This window comes from Liolophura sinensis, chromosome 3 (assembly GCF_032854445.1).
Source record: "Liolophura sinensis isolate JHLJ2023 chromosome 3, CUHK_Ljap_v2, whole genome shotgun sequence".
Taxonomy (NCBI): Eukaryota; Metazoa; Mollusca; class Polyplacophora; order Chitonida; family Chitonidae; genus Liolophura; species Liolophura sinensis.
In genome coordinates, this window is record NC_088297.1 from 18,789,828 (window position 1) to 18,811,363 (window position 21,536).

General features: G+C 40.8%; 1 protein-coding gene across 1 annotated transcript; it reads left to right on the forward strand.

Moving 5' to 3' along the window:
* Positions 1 to 5,540: 5,540 nt before the first annotated feature.
* Positions 5,541 to 21,536, forward strand: LOC135463618 (bone morphogenetic protein 7-like). Its single transcript, XM_064740954.1, has 6 exons — positions 5,541 to 7,714; positions 16,224 to 16,410; positions 17,324 to 17,472; positions 19,704 to 19,898; positions 20,344 to 20,414; positions 20,685 to 21,536. The coding sequence occupies exons 1-6, from the start codon at positions 7,324 to 7,326 to the stop codon at positions 20,943 to 20,945; spliced, it is 1,254 nt and encodes a 417-aa protein (XP_064597024.1). The 5' UTR covers positions 5,541 to 7,323; the 3' UTR covers positions 20,946 to 21,536.

Consider the following 21,536-nt stretch of genomic DNA (forward strand, 5'->3'; position numbering starts at 1 on the left):
TCACGCTGCTATATAAAGAACACGACGTAGCCGGCATGTTTTTCCTCCCGTCATGTTTCCATATTTAGACCCGGATATCTCAAGACCAGTTTTTTTCCTATCTTCTTGCTGCATAAAGTTGTGGACATTACGGACATGCCTTTCTTCTATCACACTGCTATAAACAGACCCAGACATTGTACGGGCATGGTTTTCTCCTGTCACTGTGCTATATACAGACCCGGGTATTAGACAGGCATGGCTTTCTCCTGTCACTGTGCTATACACAGACCTGGAAATTACACGGGCATGGCTTTCTCCTGTCACGCTGCTGTATAGACCCAGACATTGTACAGGCATGGCTTTCTCCCTCACACTGCTATATATACAGACCCGGACATTAAACGGGCATGGCTTTCTCCTAACACGCTGTTATATAAAGACCCAGACATTAGACGGGCATGCCTTCTCCAGTCACTGTGCTATATAAAGACCCAGACATTGTACTGGCATGGTTTTCTCCTGTCACTGTGCTATATACAGACCCAGGCATTAGACGAGCATGGCTTTCTCCTGTCACGCTGTTATATAAAGACATTGTGCGGGCAAGGTTTTCTTCTGTCACTGTGCTGTATACAGACCCGGACATTAGACGGGCATGGCTTTCTCCTGTCACGCTGTTATATAAAGACCCAGAAATTGTACGGGCAAGGTTTTCTCCTGTCACGCTGCTATATAAAACCCGGACATTACGGGCATAGTTTTATCCTGTCATATTTCCATGTTTAGGCCCGGATATCTCGACCATGGCTTTTTCCTGTCTCCACGCTATATAAAGTCCCGGACATTACGGGCATGTTTTTTCCTGTCACGCTGTTATATAAAAAAAGACACAGGCATCAGAGGAAGGTTTTCTCTTGTGAAGTTGCTATGATGCCTAGCCGCCATCAGGGGTACTCATTACTTCCGTCCTGCTGTTTATGCCTCTATACACCTATACATCAGGGGCGGATTCAACAAAACCAACGTTGACTTAAGTCAAAATTTTGAACCCTCTTCACAGTGCGTAGTTTTTGGCAGTGAAAGTTGAAAATGTGGACACAATTGGTTTTCACAGGCTTTGGTCGTAATTACATAACAACTCAGACATCACGGGCACGACATTGTACAGTAATGAAGGCGTCGTGAATATACTTGCTGATGACATGTTATTATATAAAAGAGGGCATGGAAAGGAAAAACTGATAAGGCTTCACCTGTATTTAAACTGTTAAGACCTCTGAGAAACCTAGTCAGACATACAGTCTGCGCATGCGCAAACCATTTCATAACCTGGAACACATGTACTCGACAAGACCACTGCTACATGATTTGTTCAAAAAGCCCTCAAAGACCCTCTAAACTCTCAAGCACACCACCCCCACACCCGCACACCACATACTCCGTTCTCTAACATTCGTGCTCATCAAACAAACCTTCAAATATTCCCCCCGAAACTTAAAGGACTAAATTAGCGGATATCATTTACCACTGAGGGTTCAGATTTCGCCCTGTCGACTGCCGACATTCCTTGTGAAAGGTATGGATTACAGTGTGTTTACATTAACCGGTGGTTAAACACAAAGCTTCAAATACTGATGCTGATAAACATCAAACAGGCGTTCCCAATAAAACTGTCGCCGGCTGGAAATTACAGCTGCGTCTTTGGGGGTCGCCTGCTCTTGACTGACCTCATGTCAGTCTTCGGTAAGGTTCGGTATTTTACGGATGAATTGAAAGCATTCTCATGACGCTGAGTTTGTTTAGAAACCTCATGGATTTCTGAAGGGCACATGTCCGAAATATTTCTTGCTTTTTGATCATTTCATAAACATTTCATATACTTTATGCACGACCAATGACTACCGGTCGTCTAGACCAGCTTAGATAATGTATGTAGATAAGTATACTGGGCTATGACATTTATATATGACGGCTTCAACTTTCATTTTGAATATTGACTGAAACGACTCCTACTCGTAGAAACAATGGAACAGTTCAGTTCATTGACATAAGTGCTTATTATAATCCTTTAAATATGATAATGAAAATGGGCAAATCTGTTTGTTTTGGGGGTTTTTTGTTGTTTTTTTTCTGTTTTTTTGTTTTTGCTGTTTTTTTCTCTTTTCACTACATTAAGGCTATTTTAAATAAATATAAGTGAGTGTAGATGGCTGAAATTTACATGGTCTCTATCCGAGACAAAAGCAAAAAAGATCCCTTTTTCATGGAGGCCTTGTGTTCCGTGTGTTGTCTTGGGTCATAAATTAGACCATTAATTCTACATGCCGTGAGATTCGAAGTATACAAAACTACACTTCATTTGAAGCTGCCTTTCGTGAATGATAAGTCTATCAACGCAGACGGCGTCGGTTTCACTGATGACCCATGACAAACACGCCTTTGCTCCTGTGTGCTCAGATCTGAGGGGCAACAGCGCTAGTTAAGCCTCTCCCTGGGGATTTAAGTGCTAATAGAGAGGGGTGAGGCCCACATGTGGCCTGTCAAACTGAGTTAAAGGAGATGATAATTAGACGGAATTTCCTGGGTTGTAAACTAAGCTTTCCGTATGAGTTGGAGGGTGTAAGTTCTCAGAAGAAAAGGCAGTCAGAAGAAAAGGTGATAAATACAGGCAAGGTGCCGCAGATGAATATATTCACCGTTTGGCTATCTACGTAGGAAAAAGGACTTCATTTTCGGTCCAGTATTAAAACCACGTTCACAGGGTGCGGCTTACAGAATGTATGTAGAACAAACCCTACTCCAGCACGTTTTGTATATAACTGAACAAGCGAAAAGACACGTCATCCTGATTTATTTTCAACGGATTAGTCGAATTCAACGATACGATAGGACCAGTCAGCACAGTGTTTTGAAAAATGGCAAAGAGAAAATTAGCACTTATGCAAGAATTTCGGGCTTCGTTGATATAATAACTAAACTACAATTGTCGAATACGGACACAGAACAATTAATATTTGATTGGCATTAAAACTAGAAATGATTTAAGGCTGCCTCATGTCAGACCACTAACCTTTGAGCACTAGAGTTCGATTCCACTTCTTGTCCGCGCAGCGTCGGCTTTCCCTCCGCCCGTGAATATGAACGCCGACAAAATGGACTAAAACACAGAATGAATTATTCAAAATTATGGTATAAAATGACTTGTGAAATATTACTGCGCAGTCTGTTGAATATCTGTTAGTTGCATAATCATTTATTTATTTACTTATTTATTTATCTCGATTTTAACGCCTTCTTCAATTACACTGCATGCCCAGAGTAAAGCAGGTGCCTGTTAAATACTCAAATAAGATCATTATGAAATGTAATGGCAACACAACATTTTGCGTCATTCCAGACCAGTGATGTTTAATAAATTGCAATTATAGCAGACCATACCAGTGATGTTTGATAAATTGCAATTATAGCATCAATGCGGTTTTGTCATATTGTCAGTCATACTACAACGAGGAGTCCTTAGGTGTGTGTACATATACTGAATTCAAGCCGCAAAAGTGCTTCCACCACTGTAGCTATACGCTGAAGACACCAGACATGACACCCCACCCGGTCAAAATATACTGACACTTCGCCAACCAGTCCTGTTTCCTTGCTCTAACCTCTCAGTGTACAGCTTGGAGAGTAAAGTCAGAACAGCGACGACAGTGTGATACCGTCAGATGGTCCCACGTAACCGGTGAAATACGGCCTCTTGTCAATTTACCTCAGTGAAGGTTTTATTCTAGCTGTTCATGTAAATGTTTAAATGGTAGCAAATTACACGCCCTCTTGCATTATGGCTTAAGTAGGTAAAAACTGGGCAAAGATTTTATCAGATTATATATGCCGGTATGCATTTTATTAGACATCACGGGTCTAGAATTACTCAAAACGACATACAGTAACATAAAAACAGTGTAACAACGGGGCCATACCTCGGAGATGCTTAGTCGACCAGCAGAATGTTTTATACAGCAATATAATATAATAATGCCCTTACAGCACAGAGAGTAACATCAAAGCAGCGACATGGCATATGTGCCGACTGACGTAAGTTATGCATTTAAACTGAGCGGAAATGGGTTTCAATTACAAACTGTTTCTGCTCTTCATCAACTCTCCATATTGATTCTACTTCACTTTCAAGGCACTGCGTGTACGGAAACTCTCAATTCACGAGCCGAGAGCGCGAGTTGATGTATATACTCTAGTCGTCAACCAGATAGGCCTAACGTAAACAAATCAATTCTTAAGTGGGCCGTACAAAACGTATGCTAAAGCCGTGCAAACAACGAAATCTACGGAAGCCCATATTGAAATTTCACGTTTTACCCGTCTGCATCAATCTGGCTACAAACTGACAGCACAGATTAAAGCCGTAAGGCGTAAAAGGTTTTAAAAATAGTCTACAGTATGTGATTTATTTATGTATATATGTTATATCAAAATTTATGTTCTAAACAACCCACCATACGCATTATATATGTCAGATGTTAAATATGCTGAATTACGGAATGGTCGATCTAGCGTACTGTATACAATTTTCGAAAAAAAAAACACTTTAGCGTCAATTTACAAAAGGATAGATAGTTGCTACTAGCCGGCCGTGGCTTAGCAAACGGAACAACGAATGATATGTATTAATTTACGCCATCTTCAAGAATTCAACTTATAGGACGCCGACCAGCATTATGGTGGGAGAAAACCGCACAAAGTCTAGGGAAAATCCACTACCATCCGCGGATTAACACGACTAATAACCTTTATCGCTGGATGTGTGTTGTATATATAAAAAAATTGCTTTCTGTGATATCCCACATGAAACTCATAAGCTGTCCAGTAAAGACATTTTATGGTTTGGTCATTCAATTAAATTTTCTTATTGCGGAAACATATGATTACATCGATGTTCGTTGTCTTTGGAAACACGGTAAATGACAAAAAAAATAAGCATAAGATAATGTTCGAAAAGAAATCGAATTCGTAATTATGACATGAGTTATGTAAATCATTCCATAATGTATTAACCTATACCTTCCACTGATTTTTCAGATTGCACCAACTGTAAAGAGTGAAAATATTTTTCACGAAAAATCCATTGATTGTAAACCCCAGTAATGATTGTACGTTTTTCATTGTTTAATGGACAATAGGCTTCACACTGGACTGTAGAAATGTTATGAGGTTACTCTGTACCCTTCCAATGAGCTCTGCCCGGTTTGCTCCCACGATAATGCTAACGTATAAGTGAAATATTCTGGAGTACGGCGTAAAACACAAATAATATAAATAAATAGACACAAAGGTGAAAATTTCAAGTATACTGATGTAAAACAAACTCAGTCGTTACACGGAAACAACGTCCAACTGGATTTTGTCACCAATGGACCACCATACCACATCCAAAAGGCAATATACAGCCCACAACTTGCACTTTACTGGTCACCCTTTTAGGATTTAATTTTCACCGTTAGTGGTCATACAAATTAAGCTTGAATAATGTCACAAACCGCCCACCGTAGATAACCAACTGAGGTTAGACATCAAGAACGAGGCAGAGCCATTGTAAAGCTCATGGCTCGGATTCTAAGTAGATTACAGTGTTATCCGAGATAAAAATGAGTCCGTAGCCCGAGGGCTGTGAAGTCGAGTCCACTTTTACAAGACGGCTCATCTCTCGTTTGACTTGTCTTCTCACAAAGCAGAAGTCTGCGGTTTTTATACACTGTCTTCGGTGAAGTTGTATCCTGCATACCGTCCGACTGTGCCTTTGATTTCGGAGAGAGAGGGAGAGTGCTAAGGGTAACTAAAGCAGACGAGATGCACACTACGATGTTGCCCTGGGCTAGGTAAAGACAGGTTCACTTTCAGCCGTTGTTATTTCCACGATTCCGAGAAGGGAGGGTGAACAAGAAACACGACGTTAAACAAACTCGGTTTTGAAGTGCGGACTGAGCACACAGAAAAAAAACCCTGATATGGGAAGCCATGCATAACAAACACGGAGATAAGGTCGTACGTGCCTGGCAAATCCGCCCCGCTGTTCTACTCTCAACTGGCACAGGGCATTGTTTAAAATTTCAACCGGGGGTGTGGTGGAGACTTGCGCTCGACATTGTTACTTGATGTGAGCACTGGACAACGGCCTATTCTGAATGAGAGAGCACGCGGAGTGATTTTGGCCTAGCGTACCATGACATAGATTCAACCCGATAGCAGCGTTTGTTGATTTTAAACAACGATCAGTGTACAATATCTGTGGAGTACTGTTTCTACATAGGATCGGGTGAACAGCGAGACAACAACAACGCCGTATATTGACATCCAGGCGCTTGTCTCTGTGGGCCCAGAGGGCTTGCATTTTGAGCCTAATTTTCAGCCCGCGGGACACATCGTTGACACAAGTCCGCTGCAAAACCGGAATATTTACCGTTATTTATGCTCGTGTGTCAACTACTTTGTCTTCTGAGAACAAATTCTAGTGCTCCATGTTTTTTGTCTCAGACCAAATCATTTGTGTTTGATTGTGCAATAACCGTTGTTGTTTACTTCTTTGCCGTTTTAATAGCCTGTACCTGCACGACCAGTGTAGAGGGTCAAATAGCGTGTAATGGTATGTGGTTTGCATGAAGGCTACTGGCGATTGGTGAAATATGTAATACGGTGGCAATCTAAAGGCTTCTCAGCTCGCCTGGTGCTTTGTTTGATCAGTGTACAAGCTGGACGAACCTATCTCTCTTTCTAAACACAGTGCTGATTAGAGGCCGTTTTAAAGCGGACGCCAGGAATACGGACCACAAGAGCAACGGACACCGAGTGCACAAGCCTTTAAAACTGTAGGGGGGAACGCGTGATCATTGCTGGGGAAGCTCACATCATAGTCGGCCGTGCTTTGACTCCCGCCGTCCATAGGGGAAAGCTTACCTGGACAGCCCGACCGGCTTAAATAGGGTGTGCCGAGGGTTACAACTGCAAGCGCTGAAGGATAACCTGGATTTTTGCTGAGCGAATTGGTTCAGATTTGTGACGAATCTGCATACTGATTTCCAACATTAAAGCTAGCGGAAGGAGTGTACCAAATTCTTGTGACTGAAGTGTTAACACTTTAAAAATTTACCATTTTTCAGCGAAACATTACACGTGTACCGTAATTATGTGGAACAGTCGTCTAAATCTTATTGAAACAACGTAAATTGGCTTTGTATTTTTTGACAACAACGAAACAACGAATAGATGTGGTGATTCTTTTTTCTGTCGTTAATTTAAAGAAAAGTGGACTTTCGCCATCCAAGCTCAACAACAATGGCGTCTGTGAAGTGTTGTGATAAGTTTGGTGCCCGGAATATACTGGGAATAATCCTTATGTTTTTAGCCTCTGTGGCACCTACCGCCAGATCCAGCGGGTTTTATGCGGACAACGGACTCCAACAGACGGTTGTCGTCAACCGACTTCCCGGGCGTGAGAGGCGGGAAATGCAGCAGGAAATTCTCACACTTCTCGGCCTACATCATCGGCCGAAGCCGAACTCTTTAGGAATTGACTTGTCGGCACCGAAGTACATGTTGGATTTATACCGGTCTCTCCAGCAAGCCGAAGATGATCCCCTCCATTTTATTCCCAGTCCGAATGCCACCGTGGCGCTGCTGCCAGAAATCAACACCTCTGACGTCATCATGAGTTTTGTCAATCACGGTACGTATGACGTAATAGTTGTGACGCCAAAGCAGAATGTGCTAGATTTAGGTATGCTGAAATACTACGTTAGTGACATACAAGATGTCAAAGATGTGTTCTGATATTTATGTCTTTGTTTTTAAAAATTCTATACCGTAGATTTTGGGCAAAGAAAATCGATCAGGGCAAATCTGATCGATTTCTACACATTATTTTAGAATAATAGCCCTAATAATTACCTTTCAAAACATATCAGCCGATTGTTACCTATTTTGCACGTGTTACCGTTTCAAACTTCATGATCATTGTACAGATAGTACAGGTACGAGCCTGATATATACTGAAATGCAATTCTTGGTAAATACAGAAAATTGGATTTTAATACAAGCGAATGTGGATTATTTCCCAAAAATCTGCGGGTATGTAACCTTTTTAAATGATCCTTCAATATCAGATCACAATATACCAGATCACAGGCGTTCCATCAATATTATATTCGCATTGTCTTTGAGTTAGGGTGAAAGTCCTTATGTGCAATAGGGTGTACATATCGCCTTTATGAAAAGAGTTACTTGCTAATGGCAGGGGGTTTAATCTGGTTTGTTGAGATAGTGTTATGGTCTGTCGCTATGTGCACTAAACCAAGACATTCTTTCGTTGGCATGGGAAGGTCTGATGGAATATTGCGGGTGGTCGTGTGTTTTCCCCGGGCTCTGCTCGGTTTCCTCCCACCATAATGCTGGTCGCCGTCGTATAAATGAGGTATTCTTGAGTACGGCGGAAAACACGGATCAAATATATAAATAAATAAATAAATAAATAAATAAATAAATAGATAAACTTTTTTGTTGGATATCCAACATATAGGAGAGTAAACTACTCTTGCGGACTACTAATCAATGAATATTTGAGCCATATCTAATGTGGACCACTCGGCTCATGTATGTTACATTTTACAATTACATTTTACAATTACAGTGAAACAATTCAGTGAAGAATGTTTTGGCCTTTTCACGAGAAGATTTAATTAACATCTTAATTAAATTTATTTTTCCAATCGGTTAATTCAGTCAAGTTTTAGGTGTTTAATGCTTCAGTAGTTTTGTGTAAAGTAAAAAAAAATTGGTTAATGTAAAAAGAACAGTTGTATCGCATATGTTTTATTTTGGAATCTGTTATGAACAAAACAATTGAATCACGAGCTTCTATCATTAAAAGTTTATTTACTATGAACGTTTAGAAGTAATGTTCCGCGGTCACTTGGCAGGTTATTATTTTATAACAGATTTTAAGATAAGTTTCTGGGTTAGGCACAGCATTCTTTCTCTCGAAATTCTCATACGAGGCAGCGGGCGCAGTGCAGGGCGGAACAAAAAACTGTCACGTCAAATACATCCTGCAAGGTTGTGACAAAAACTTTACGCCCATTTTGCTGAGTGTTTTCATAATGTCTTAGCTGTGCAATATGTCAGATTACACTTTATGGCAAACTAACCGGCTGTATGGTCTACCAAACACCATGGCTGTTCCGATTATAACGCAATTTGATGGGTGTCTACTAACCGCCATCCAATTCGCTGCGTCTACCTAATTCTATGGCTTTGTCGACTACCATATAAAACTATACGCCATGTTTGATAAGTGTGATGTAATTTTTGTGCGAAGAAAAACATGCGCACTTTACGCCTAACTAAGTCAGCACCTAAATTCCTTGACGAAACCACTGGTTACTGAGTTTTTACCAAATGGTATATTCCAAATGAAATACAATTATTTCATCATAATAATATTAGAGTTGTATTACAGCTCGGAAGAAACCATTACCCATCGCAAGGTACCTGGGGCCGATTCCTCAAAGCCATTTCTCACAACTAAGCCAGAATTTGAATTGCAGTATTAAAGCTCATTTTTCGGCTTTTGTAATTAAAATTTTGTCCACCTCCTCAATATTATCTGAGGACAAATGTGTCAAAATTTCAACTTCTACTGCCAAAACTTATGTGTTGTGAAGAAGATTTAAATGGCTTTGTGGAATCGGCACCAAATGATCTTCTGATTTAAGAACATGTCTAAGATTTCCCCACCCAAGAAATAGCTGCCTGTTATACATGCTATACGCCATTCTAATTTGACGTCTACTCTTTTATGTAATGGATGTGGCTTGTCTACCAGTCGATGATTGGCTAAGTGCATAGGAACGACTTTTTTATTGTTCTTTGCAGATCTTTAGCTGGGAGCATTCTTTTCAGGGGGATAAAAACTCCTTTTTCTGTGTAAATATTAAGATTCCCCACAAGAAAAAAGCTCTTGTAGGCTAAAGTAATTGAAGTACTGGCAACAAAAGTGACAGTAAATATTCCACTTGCGGTCACATAAAAAGAGGGAGCGCGGATCTCATTGAAAGCTTTTTAACGGAGTTCCTTACCGGCTTTTCTCCAGATCCAGCTTTTAAGTACACTCTTTCATAAGCTGTAAAGCTGGAGCTATAGAGCGTATTTCGCGGTCACTGTGAATGCCTGGGCGTGTGTGTAGACAGAAGCGGCTTCCATATAACACAAAGGGCTGGTTTTTTCATTTAAACTCGTCCCACATTCTGTTATAGGTATTAGATAACATCAGTTACTGCTTCGGCAGTGGCATTTCCTGCCAACTTAACGACACGTAATACGTCTTCTTTGAAAAGAAACGAGACATTTATTTGGTACAGAGAAACTTGTCAGCTTAGTGACTCCACAAGCTGCATAAGTGGTTACCGGCATGTTTTGGATCTCTGTTCTAGCTATAGATTTTAGCCAGATTATGAAATCAACCTGTCTTATTTCCAGTTTTCCCCATCTGCCCCATGTTAATACATGTCTTACATAAAGACACCCTCCACTGGCTAAACCTATTATTGCGGGTTCAAAACCAACCTGGGAGATCTCATCGTTAAATTACTAAAAGCAGTCGAAGATGCTCATATGCCATTTTTCCGGTTAATTGTCTTTCACCAGTTTGCGTATCTGTACGTCACATGTGGGAAAGTTCGTCAGTAAATTGCCTGTATGTCAGCGGTTTTCTCCACTCATAAACCTGATGGCTATCGTATAAGTGAACAATTGGAGAGAACGGCGTTAAGCAGCAGTAAACCAACTCGGTTGAACACTCTCTTCATTTCTGCAATTCCATTATTGTTATATTCTTCCTAATGCATGTCTTCGCTCATGCATGTTAAACCATAAAAATGATGCCAAAATCAGATGAAAAGATGAACTTATTTCCATATACGATCAATGAAAACATTTTTGTATGGTGGGTATTTGGGACCACCTTTTGGTATATATCGTCTTAGCATTATAATGTTCTCCATAAGGATATCATGCATGTCTAACAAATTTATTAAATGTGAATTTTGTTGGTTATATTCAAACATATGCATTCAATCTGAATTGTTATAATATTTATAAATGTATTAAAAATATAAATATGATCAAAATCCAGGCTGAACACATTTGTTAGCTGAAAAGACCAAATTCTAGGGCTTGATTTACGTTTTATGTTTTATCCACCTTTACGTTTAATTATATCATCAGTTTGATTGAATACGAACTGAACTATATGTTTATGCATGGAAGAAATAAGAGTACCCAGATGGAGCAAACAACTATTCCTCAGAAGATGTCTTTAAAACCTTATCTCTTAAAGTAAAACTGGTGGATTAGTGACGCTAATTGCGCAGAAAGTGTGTCTGTGAGACGTGGTGATGCCCATGATGTGAAATTAGCAGATAGTTAACACACTGTGGATAAAACAGTGTAACGTCAATCAAATCAAGTAAATTAGTTCTTTTTAATTACAATTCCTGAAACAATAATGAATTTAGGTGTTAGAACAGACATTCGTATGTCAACCAAAATGGACGTTCCGGTCAGATGAATTCCAGTGGTATTTTTATAGTGTGCATTCGTTTATGCAATATGTAACAGTATGAAAATGAAGGAATATGACACCACAACAGAAAAGAAAAACATATACTATTGGAAATAAAACCAGAGAGCGTTGCAAAATAGAACCATATAGCACGTTGCAAAATATAACCATATAGCACGTTGCAAAATAGAACCATATAGCACGTTGTAAAATAGAACCATATAGCACGTTGCAAAACCATAGGACGATACAAAACAGAACTTGTTGAATGTCTACCAACCGCAATATGTTTGTCTTCCATATCAGAGAAAAACAACAGATGTATACCCCATTCGTTGCATGTGCCGACATTCGTGGCTTTGTTGACTATTCAATGAAACGATACCTCCATTCTGATAAGTGTGTACCAAACGTGCAAAGAAAAACATTGCAGGACGGAACCATATAGGACGTTGTAAAACGGAACCATGTAGGACGTTGCAAAATTAACCGATATATAGAGCAGAGCATTCACCGGGTGCTGAAACTATCACATCTCTAAGTTATCCGAGCATGTCCATTATCACAATGGCAGACCGGCCTTACACGATCAGCAAAAGTTAATTGGGAGTTTGTTGAAAGTGTTACCCAACCGTAGTTGATTTGCGTTGCGCCCCTAAGTACATGTAATTTACTCCGCTTTGGTACAATTTCCAGCAGTTTCCATATACCTGGGTTGCGATCTGTGTTGGCAAACAGTCAAATCTCTATCATTCTACCAGTCTTTCCTCTGTTTCTGTTTAACAGTCGAGTTGATGCCACCTGGCTCGCTGAGTAAATTGTTTACAAGTTGTGATGGATAAGTCTTCCCAAATGGCCCCGTGTCGGCCCGCGCCATTAGTGGTCACGTGATAAACATCGAGGCCGTCTGGTTTTCGTGGACGAGTCTACTTACATCATCCGGGGGGTATCTGGGGAGATAGGTTCTCCGAGACTTTAAATCGGTGAAATATTTCCCAGAAGATTGTGCGGAAGTCGTCCTGCTTGCGTTACGCATCGTGCTTAAAGATTTCCCTCGATAGAGAAAAAAGCGTACTTACAAAAGAGGGTTATGACAGCGACTTGTTCATGAGGGAGACGACTTGCAAGAAGTGCAACCTACAAAGCCATTCCACCGCCCCATCCATCTTCCCTTTGCCTCAAGCTTCAATGTTCTACTAACGACTTCCTGCTGACAACTGATATGAATAAGATAGACCTTACTTACTTCGGTATATGTAAACATAAACAGACAGAGGCATTTGGCTAGTAGGCATACCAACAGTACAGAGGACTGGGTAATGTTCGGAAACCCTAAAGCTTAATCTGTGTATTTCGTCTGCCATTTTTGTAGAACTACCACATAATATAAGAACAGCATAGAGAGTAATATAATGAAAGACTTACAGAATAAAGAATAAGACCAGAGCAGCGACGACAGTGTGATAGCTGACAGATGGTCACACTGGCCTCTGGGCAATTTACCTTAAGTAGGGTTTTGTACTACCTGTTCATGTAAATGCGTAAATAGTACCAATGTACACACCCTTTACCACTATGGCTTAAACAATATAAGATGGAATGATCATGTTAGGTAGACGTCAATGTATTAGACATCAATGGTCCAGAATTATCTAAATGTTGTGGCATCATCGCATTTAATATACAATCAAATCAAAACAGTGCAAAGGGACCAGTCCGGAGCCGGGACGACAGCGTGATAACGCGTCACACGTAACCGATCAAATACGGTCTCTTGCCAGTTTACGTCAGTTAGGTTTTTGTTTTACCTGTTCCTGTAACTGTCACAAAACGAGATTTGTGTACGGCTTGTTTGACTTGTTGGAGCTAAGAATTTCTTATCACGGGTTATAGTTTCTTAACCTAAACATTACCACCGGTTTAAATGCATATGTTAATATAAAGTAAAACACTATGGCCTGGCGTGCATATGAAAGACTAATACAGAGTGAAACCCGAGCAGCGACGAGAGTGTGATTGTTAGTAAATGATTACACTTAACCGGTGAAATACAACCTCTTGTCAATTTATCTCAGTTAGGGTTTTATTCCAACAGTTGCAGGAAATGTTATCAAATAGTAGCACCTTACACACCCTCTAGTACCATAGCATCAGAAGGTGAAAAAAACAGTGACTAACAATTCATTAGACGTGAGTGGCCTTGAATTACTCAACATACTTTGCTATAGTCCTGGTTTACCCACCAGTTTTCTTTGCAAAATTTAAGGCCTGAATGAAAACGTGGCAAATTGCCGTTGGTCATGGGTTGTGGGTTTCCCTCGTGCTCTCACCCGGTTTCCCCCCACCATAATGCAGCCCGTCATCGTTTAATCTTGATTTATTTATTTATTTATTTATTTATTTGAATGGTGTTTTACGCCGTACTCAAGAATATTTCTCTTATACGAAGGCGGACAGCATTATAGTGGGAGGAAACCGAGCACACCTCAGAGGAAACCCACTACCATCTCCAGGTGGATGGATGACAGACCTTTCCACGTACACCCGGACAGGAAGCCAGCATGAGCTGGACTTGAACTCACAGCGACCGCATTGGTGAGAAGCTCCTGAGTCATTACGCTGCGCTAGCGCGCTAACCAACAGACTCACGGAAGCACTAACATTCCTGAGTACGGCGTAAAACACGAATCACCTTACTAACTGATAAGCTAGATAAAAAATATATAAGTAAATAAATAAATATTTTGTCCTACAAATACTATCCAACAGAAGTATTTTACATGACCCCAGGTGGATCTTTAAATCCACTTAAATTGAGTTCACATGTACCCGTCCTGAATGACTTCCATGTACTCCAAGGTAATGCCGGTGATTTATCTGTAATAGAATACAGAATTCCACAGAGATTAATTGAATGCTAGTTTTAAGAATGATAAAATATGTTTCTTTGAATTGTTTGTTTTGTTTTTATTTTGTTCCTTCCTGCTCTGGGTTCGGAATGTTTTTGGTTTCGTCTTCCATTTCAAGACCCACACTGCTCATTGCATTATAGTTTAAAACAAGAAACTATTTTAAAGACTCTGTTATTTTTAGTCAAGTTACACCACGAGAAGTCAGAATGTCTGTAATCATAAGACAAGCAACAGACGGCCATTCAGACATTCACCTCAGCAACTCGTGTGTCCCCACCATGTGCTACGTATGAATTTCATTTTTAAAGGGTATATTTTCTTAACGTTGCTTAATATCCTCTATTTATTGACATAGCTTGTTAAAAGAATTCCATAACAAATGAGGCATTGTGTAAATTTTTTTCATTTAATTATAATCATTATGATTGACAACGAAACCGGTTCATTTCAAATACATCAGCCTGTCACACCTGATGGCGAACACCTGCACGTGGTTATACTTTACATGTCAAATCTGACACTCAAATCCGACGCACTTCGACGTGTCGTTCATTTTTTTCTGTTAAATGACAGAAGAGCTTTAACTTCTTCATTGTACTTGATTTTTCCCAGACATTTTACAACCTGTCCGTCAAAAACATACATGTTTTATACTATCGTGAATCACGTTAATAGAGTGCATGTACAACAGACGTACAGCATCGGCGAGTTCTGTCAAATTCTAACTATGCTGAAAAACGACTCTTAAAGGCTGCTGCCATGTTGCACCGCCTTTTGCTTCCGATATAAATGTCACTGTTTTGACATGATCTACATACCGCATGGGTAGGCGAGTATTCTCGTAGCTTCACGCCTCAAAAACTAATATCGCGTTACGTCATAGCTGCCGTCGTGGGACAAGACGTTATTCAAATAAGTACTATTGTAGACATTCTTCTGCGAAGTGATGAGAAAGTGAAGAATAAAGCCTGTTATATGTCACGGGGTCAGTGTGTCAGTTTATCTGGTTACAAACGTGATGCTCAGCCTGTCTACTTGACCTTTAACAGTCCGACATATTTTTGTGAACATGGTCACACACACTTTGGATTCATTAGGCAGTTAAAATATCCATAGACATTTACATGTTGACTTATTTACACATTTATTTTCTCCCGGTTCCCCTCCTCCAGCACCATAATGGTGGCCGCCGTCGTATAAGTGAAATATTCGGCGTAAAACTCCAATCAAAGAAATAAATATTTACTCATTTGTTTGTTTATTTAGTTAGTTAGTTATTTAAACCATCGATCTTCGTCAGGTGCTCCCGGCTTGAAGTCGCAACCCTTCTTTCTCTCATCAATGACCGTCGAATTGAAAGCCTGTCAGTACAATAAAAGACTTTCGGAATAGAGAGTAAATTCAGAGGAGCGACGACGGTGTGATAAATGGCAAATGGTCATATTTAATAAGTCTCTCACCACTGCGGTCACAGCTCATGCTGGTTTTCCCTCCCGTCATACTTTGGAAGGTCTTCCAGCAATCTATGGATGGACGTGGGTTTCTCCCGGGCTCTGCCCGGTTTCCTCTTACAAGAGTCTTAACGGACGTCGTATAAGTGAAATATTCTTGAGTGCGGCGTTTAAACACCAATCAAATAAATAAATAAATAAATAATAAGATGTGGCTTGAGATCAAAATATACTATTATGTCTTGTTTTTTTCAGCGGGTAAAATTCACTTTCTTCGTCACGAGCGAGACAAGACGTTTTACTTCGACTTCAGCGAGGTCTCACCGGAAGAGACCACAACCGGCGCTCAGCTGAGGCTATACAAGGACAAGTCTGATCACGTGATCGGGAGACGGGAGTGTCAGCTCGAGGTGTACCGGATACGCCAGGGGTCGGACCCGGAGTAAGTGGTGTGGTTTTAGAAACATTTGAGAAATAGTAAAATGAAATCGCTATTCTAGATCGCGCACAACACTTCACTCGCCTGCAGCAGTGGCTAGCAAGTTAGCTAAAAATTAACATGGAAAGACCTGCGTAAATTAGCAATGACTTATAATAACAATCGGTAATCATGTTTAGGCAAAGCACAGTTCTAGCCTTATGTCCAGAATAATATAAACCTCCTTGCTCTTTAGAAAATATTTTCACCACCTTGAATAAAGCGTGGTGAAAATCGTAAATACCCGGATGTCGGCAGTCTGGAATATTCAGTGCAATGCGGCTCTATTTTTGATAGATATTACAGAACATATTTTCTTTACCCATATATCCGGCCGTACTGGTATAACAGGAAGCTGACGCGCTTCACAAAGATGCCCAAGTCTTTTACAACTAAGCGTTTCATGAGCATGCATGTACGTGAAAACGTGAAATACATAGCATTGTACCGCGTTGTAAGGAGGTATAAAAGTTTCCCATGCACATATTATCTGTACAGGGTTAAAGACCAATAAAAAAAGTAAATAATACCCACTGTCACAATCAAATACTCGAACAAAAAGTCACTGTTATACCACAGGTTGCTCTTGCTACTGTGGACGTGTATGGTATAGTTACCGAATGTTTTGCGATATTTTGGAATCTAGCACATGTTGACCAAGATATTGCATATAGCTAAAGAACAAATCAAGTCAAAAAATCGATGGCTGATCTTCATATAATCACCGAACTGCTTCTTCTGTAGTGCAATGTTGACACATCAGTGAAGGTATAACTGATTGTTTGACATAACATTTGGGTATAGTTTAATACCTTCCTGTTGTTGTTCTTGTTCTTGTATGTGTTGTTACTGTAAACCGTTATTTCGTCTTTGTCAGAGACAAGTACCTGCAGAGTGAGTACAACAGGACGGTGAACTCAGAGTTTGAGGGGTGGATCTCTGTGGACGTTACACGTGCCGCCGACTCCTGGACAGTCTACCCTCAGACAAACCTGGGACTCTTCTACCGGGTCATCTGTAGCAACGGTGAGCACATAACCCTTAGAATGCATGTGCCGCTGCAGACGCTCGCTTTACATCACTGCCACCTCTTGTTAACGGTCTTAGTTCATGTGATATTTTCAGCTAGTCAAGAGTTCGTCGTCAAGCTGAAGGCTATATTTCCGTCTCCGTCATATTATACTTCATTCATTGAAACATTCCAGTATGTTCAAGGATGTTCAAGAAAGGTTTCACCCACTTCTTGAGCCCATAAAACAAAAACAAAGGCAGATATAAGAATTAAGAAGATTGGTTTATAAACAAGAATCATTGTGAAATATTCTCTCAAAAAGGCTTTAAAATATTGGCATTCAATTGGCCACAAAACACAATGAAAGAGACAAGGGGTCAGAAGAAAAAATTACACAAAAATGTAAAGTTAACTGGCAAGTGCATGTAAAGTCACAGTATCCACAGAAATGAAGGACTACAGTCATCAGTAGCGAGTGTGGCCATCCTAGGCATCAATGCAACTAAGAACACGCCTCCGCATTGACGTCGTCAGTCGCCGGATGACGTCGACAGGGATAACTTTCCATAGGTTTAACAGAGCTTGCTCAAGTTCCTGTTGGTTAGTTGGAGGGGGCACCAGCTGTCTCAAACGGCGGTCAAGGTGATCCCAGAGATGCTCAGTGGGGTTCATGTCTGTTGAGTTGGCTGGCCAGGGCAACACGATGACGTTTGCGGTCTCGAGGTAGTCTGTAACAATGCGGGCAGTGTGAGGTCTTGCGTTGTCGTGTTGCAAGATCGATCCTCTTGGCTGTCGTTGGAGGAAAGGAACGACGACAGGTCTCAGTACCTCATCAACGTATCGCTGGCCAGTCAGATTACCTTGCACAATAACCAGCTGCGTCTTCATTTGGTCACAAATCCCTCCCCAAACCATGACGCCTCCACCTCCAAACGGATAAACCTCTCTTACGCAGTTTGGCGCGAGACGCTCGCCTCTTCGTCGGAAAATTCGAACTCTGCCATCGTTCCTGAATAGACAGAACCTGCTCTCGTCTGTAAACAGCACTCTCGCCCAGTCACGTCGCTGCCACCGACGTACAATACGTGCCCATCGCAATCTGCGTTGACGGTGTAAAAGGGTCAAGGCCATCCCACGGAAGGGGCGGTAAAGTCGTAAACCAGCTGAACGAAGACGACGCAGTGTTGTCCTGGGGCTGATGACATGGCCTAGTGCCGTCGCCGCTGTTGACGTCGCCGTGACGAATCGGTTTCGGAGGTGGATCTGCCGGATGTAGCGATCTTCAGCCGCAGTTGTTACCCTCGGTCTTCCCGATCTTGGTCTGTCTTGGGTCTGGCCTGTCTGCTGATAGCGTATCAACAACCTCCTGATGGTGGTTTGGCTGCAGTTGAACGTTCTTGCAATGTGACGTTGCGAGACTCCCATGGTGGACATACCGATGGCCTGGTCTCGTTGCGCTTGCGTTGTCTTGGCATACTGTTTGTGTTTTTTCGGTCACTGAATGTCTGCTCTTTCGAGCAAGAGTATTTATGCAACATTACTGCACGTGCATCACGAGCCATGCCTCAAAAGGACGCTTTGCATGTGGTCGCAATTTCACAATTCCAATTGCTGCGTTCGTGACGATGCGTTCTGGTAGAGGAAACGATGCAGTCATACACTAAGTCCTGCTTAGACTCAAACCCGGAACCGCGCTTTTACTGTTTTTATGACAAAAAATACGGTGAAACCTTTCTTTTGCCTGGTAGTTTATATGGTTTCCATGAACCACATGCAAATTTGTGCCTCCCTGACAACGGTGGAAACTGCTCTCTGCTTCTGTTCCTAAGTAACTAACTTCCACTACATTGTGATGCTAATTTTATTAGTGAAACTGATCTTTGAGAATTTGAATCTGGATATTGTTTTAAAAGTTGACAGCCTCGAACTATGATTTGGATACGTGGCTTATCACGTGCTATCGATGACGTTACATCATCAACTTGTTATATACTGTGAATCTCATATGCCACTTAAGGTTGTCTGAGCGAACAAAGATTTTGAGTTTACTTCACATTTCATCAGATCAAGATTGTAAATGCCATAACGACCATCTTTCAGTCTAGTTTCCTCCTTCATTTTCCATGAAAAAATCATGGAAGATTGTCCGTTAATAAGTTTAATACTTTTTTCGATAAATTTTTGTTCCAAAACTATTTGTAGCATCCAACAAATGTATATTAAAACTTTTGGCATCCTGTCACAGGTAGAGAGATCGATCCTGGGAGATTTGGCATCGTTGGGAGAAAAGGTCCGGAAGCTAAGCAAGCTTTTATGGTGGGCTTTTTCCGGGCAACGATGGAACTGCACATGCGTCGAACTCGTGCGGCCAGGCGGCGCCAAAACACGGATGTGACGTACGCTGACGAAGCAGCTGAATCATGGGGATGGGGCCAGTACCGTAAGTATAGACCGTACCGTATACATAGAGTTGTTGCAAGATGACACATTTCTCAATATATAAACATTCCAGTTGTATTATTGTTTCGCATAATAATGGAGTTGTGTTTTCCTGGTGACACTTTATGTGACAACTGTGTTGGGATAAAAATGACATCAGCCAGAACCTCTTTCTCATTTGAATGGAATTAAGAGAGTAAACTTTCTTAATGCAAATCAACCTGTACTGTACATTTCTAGAATGTTGACATAACGCTCTAAAAATCTAAGGGAGGTGTAAGCACCCTTGGGAATTTGACACTGGATGTTGATTTAAATCGGTTGAATGCCTGAATTGTGATTTAGACACTTCACCGGACACAAAAGCTTTAAAGCCGCTTTGTGGAAGCCTAGTAGCGCATTAATGTTAAACCCCATAGCACAAGACTGTGTTTGTTGTCTTACAGATTCCCAGTACAGCAGAAGAGCATGTCAGAGGCGGTCTTTATTCGTGAGCTTCAAAGATCTTGGTTGGCAGGTAAGATATATCTAAGCTTAACTTACCTCATGACGTCATACGTTTGTATGATCTTTGTGATTTTAAATGAGGGGAAATGTTTTTTTCTCACTATTTTCCCAACATTTCCATGTATTATCATAGACTCTGTTTCATCAGCATATATTTTGAGTTAAGCCTTCGTTTGTTTTACTTCATCACCAGCAGGTTTTTGTAAAAAAAAAAAATTAAATATTTGTAAGCGTGTTATGTTTATTCAACTATTCAACATTTCTTCTTCTTTATTTGCAGGATTGGATTATCGCCCCTGAAGGATATGCCGCGTTTTACTGCCAGGGAGAGTGTTCATTTCCGCTCGGCGCTCATATGAATGCAACCAACCACGCGATAGTTCAGACGCTGGTACATTTGATGAACCCGACTAAAGTTCCGAAACCATGTTGTGCTCCCACAAAGCTCAGTGCCATATCAGTTTTGTACTTTGACGATAATTCCAATGTTATTTTAAAGAAATACCGAAACATGGCAGTGAAGGCTTGCGGATGTCATTGAGGATCCCACTGATTTCAATCCCTTCCACTGTATATATTTTTTAAAAATATCGCAGATGTGTACTGCATTCGGCTTAAATGAGACCACAAAGAAACAAACGTTTTGGAATGCGACTATAGGAGTACTAATGGCATTTATATCTTGTTGAAAAACAGGATGTGTTAATCCAGTTAGCGTTATACGTCATGGGATGCTTTGCCTATGGAATTGCGGATATTGTGTACCAGTGCAGATTTGTGTATGTCAACGAAATATGAGTGACCCTTCGGATGAGCAATGCTTACAGTAACAGTCGATGCAATGGCCAACGATGTGTTTTGTTTAGAAAAATTGCTAAATTGTTTCAGGGATATAACTGTGTTATAATTCATGTTGGATTTGGATCGAGAGATGTCGTGTTTGGACTTTGAGCTCTTTCATTGCTTATTACAAAGCCAGCAGCATTTATGAGGACACATTATGGACACTGAGACAGTTTTCCTCCATAACAGCATGTGACCGGGGACATTTTCAAAATAGGAAATGAGATAGTAAAGTGACTGTGTGTGTTTATTACCACCAGGAGACGACGGCTCTCCTTGAAACTTTATG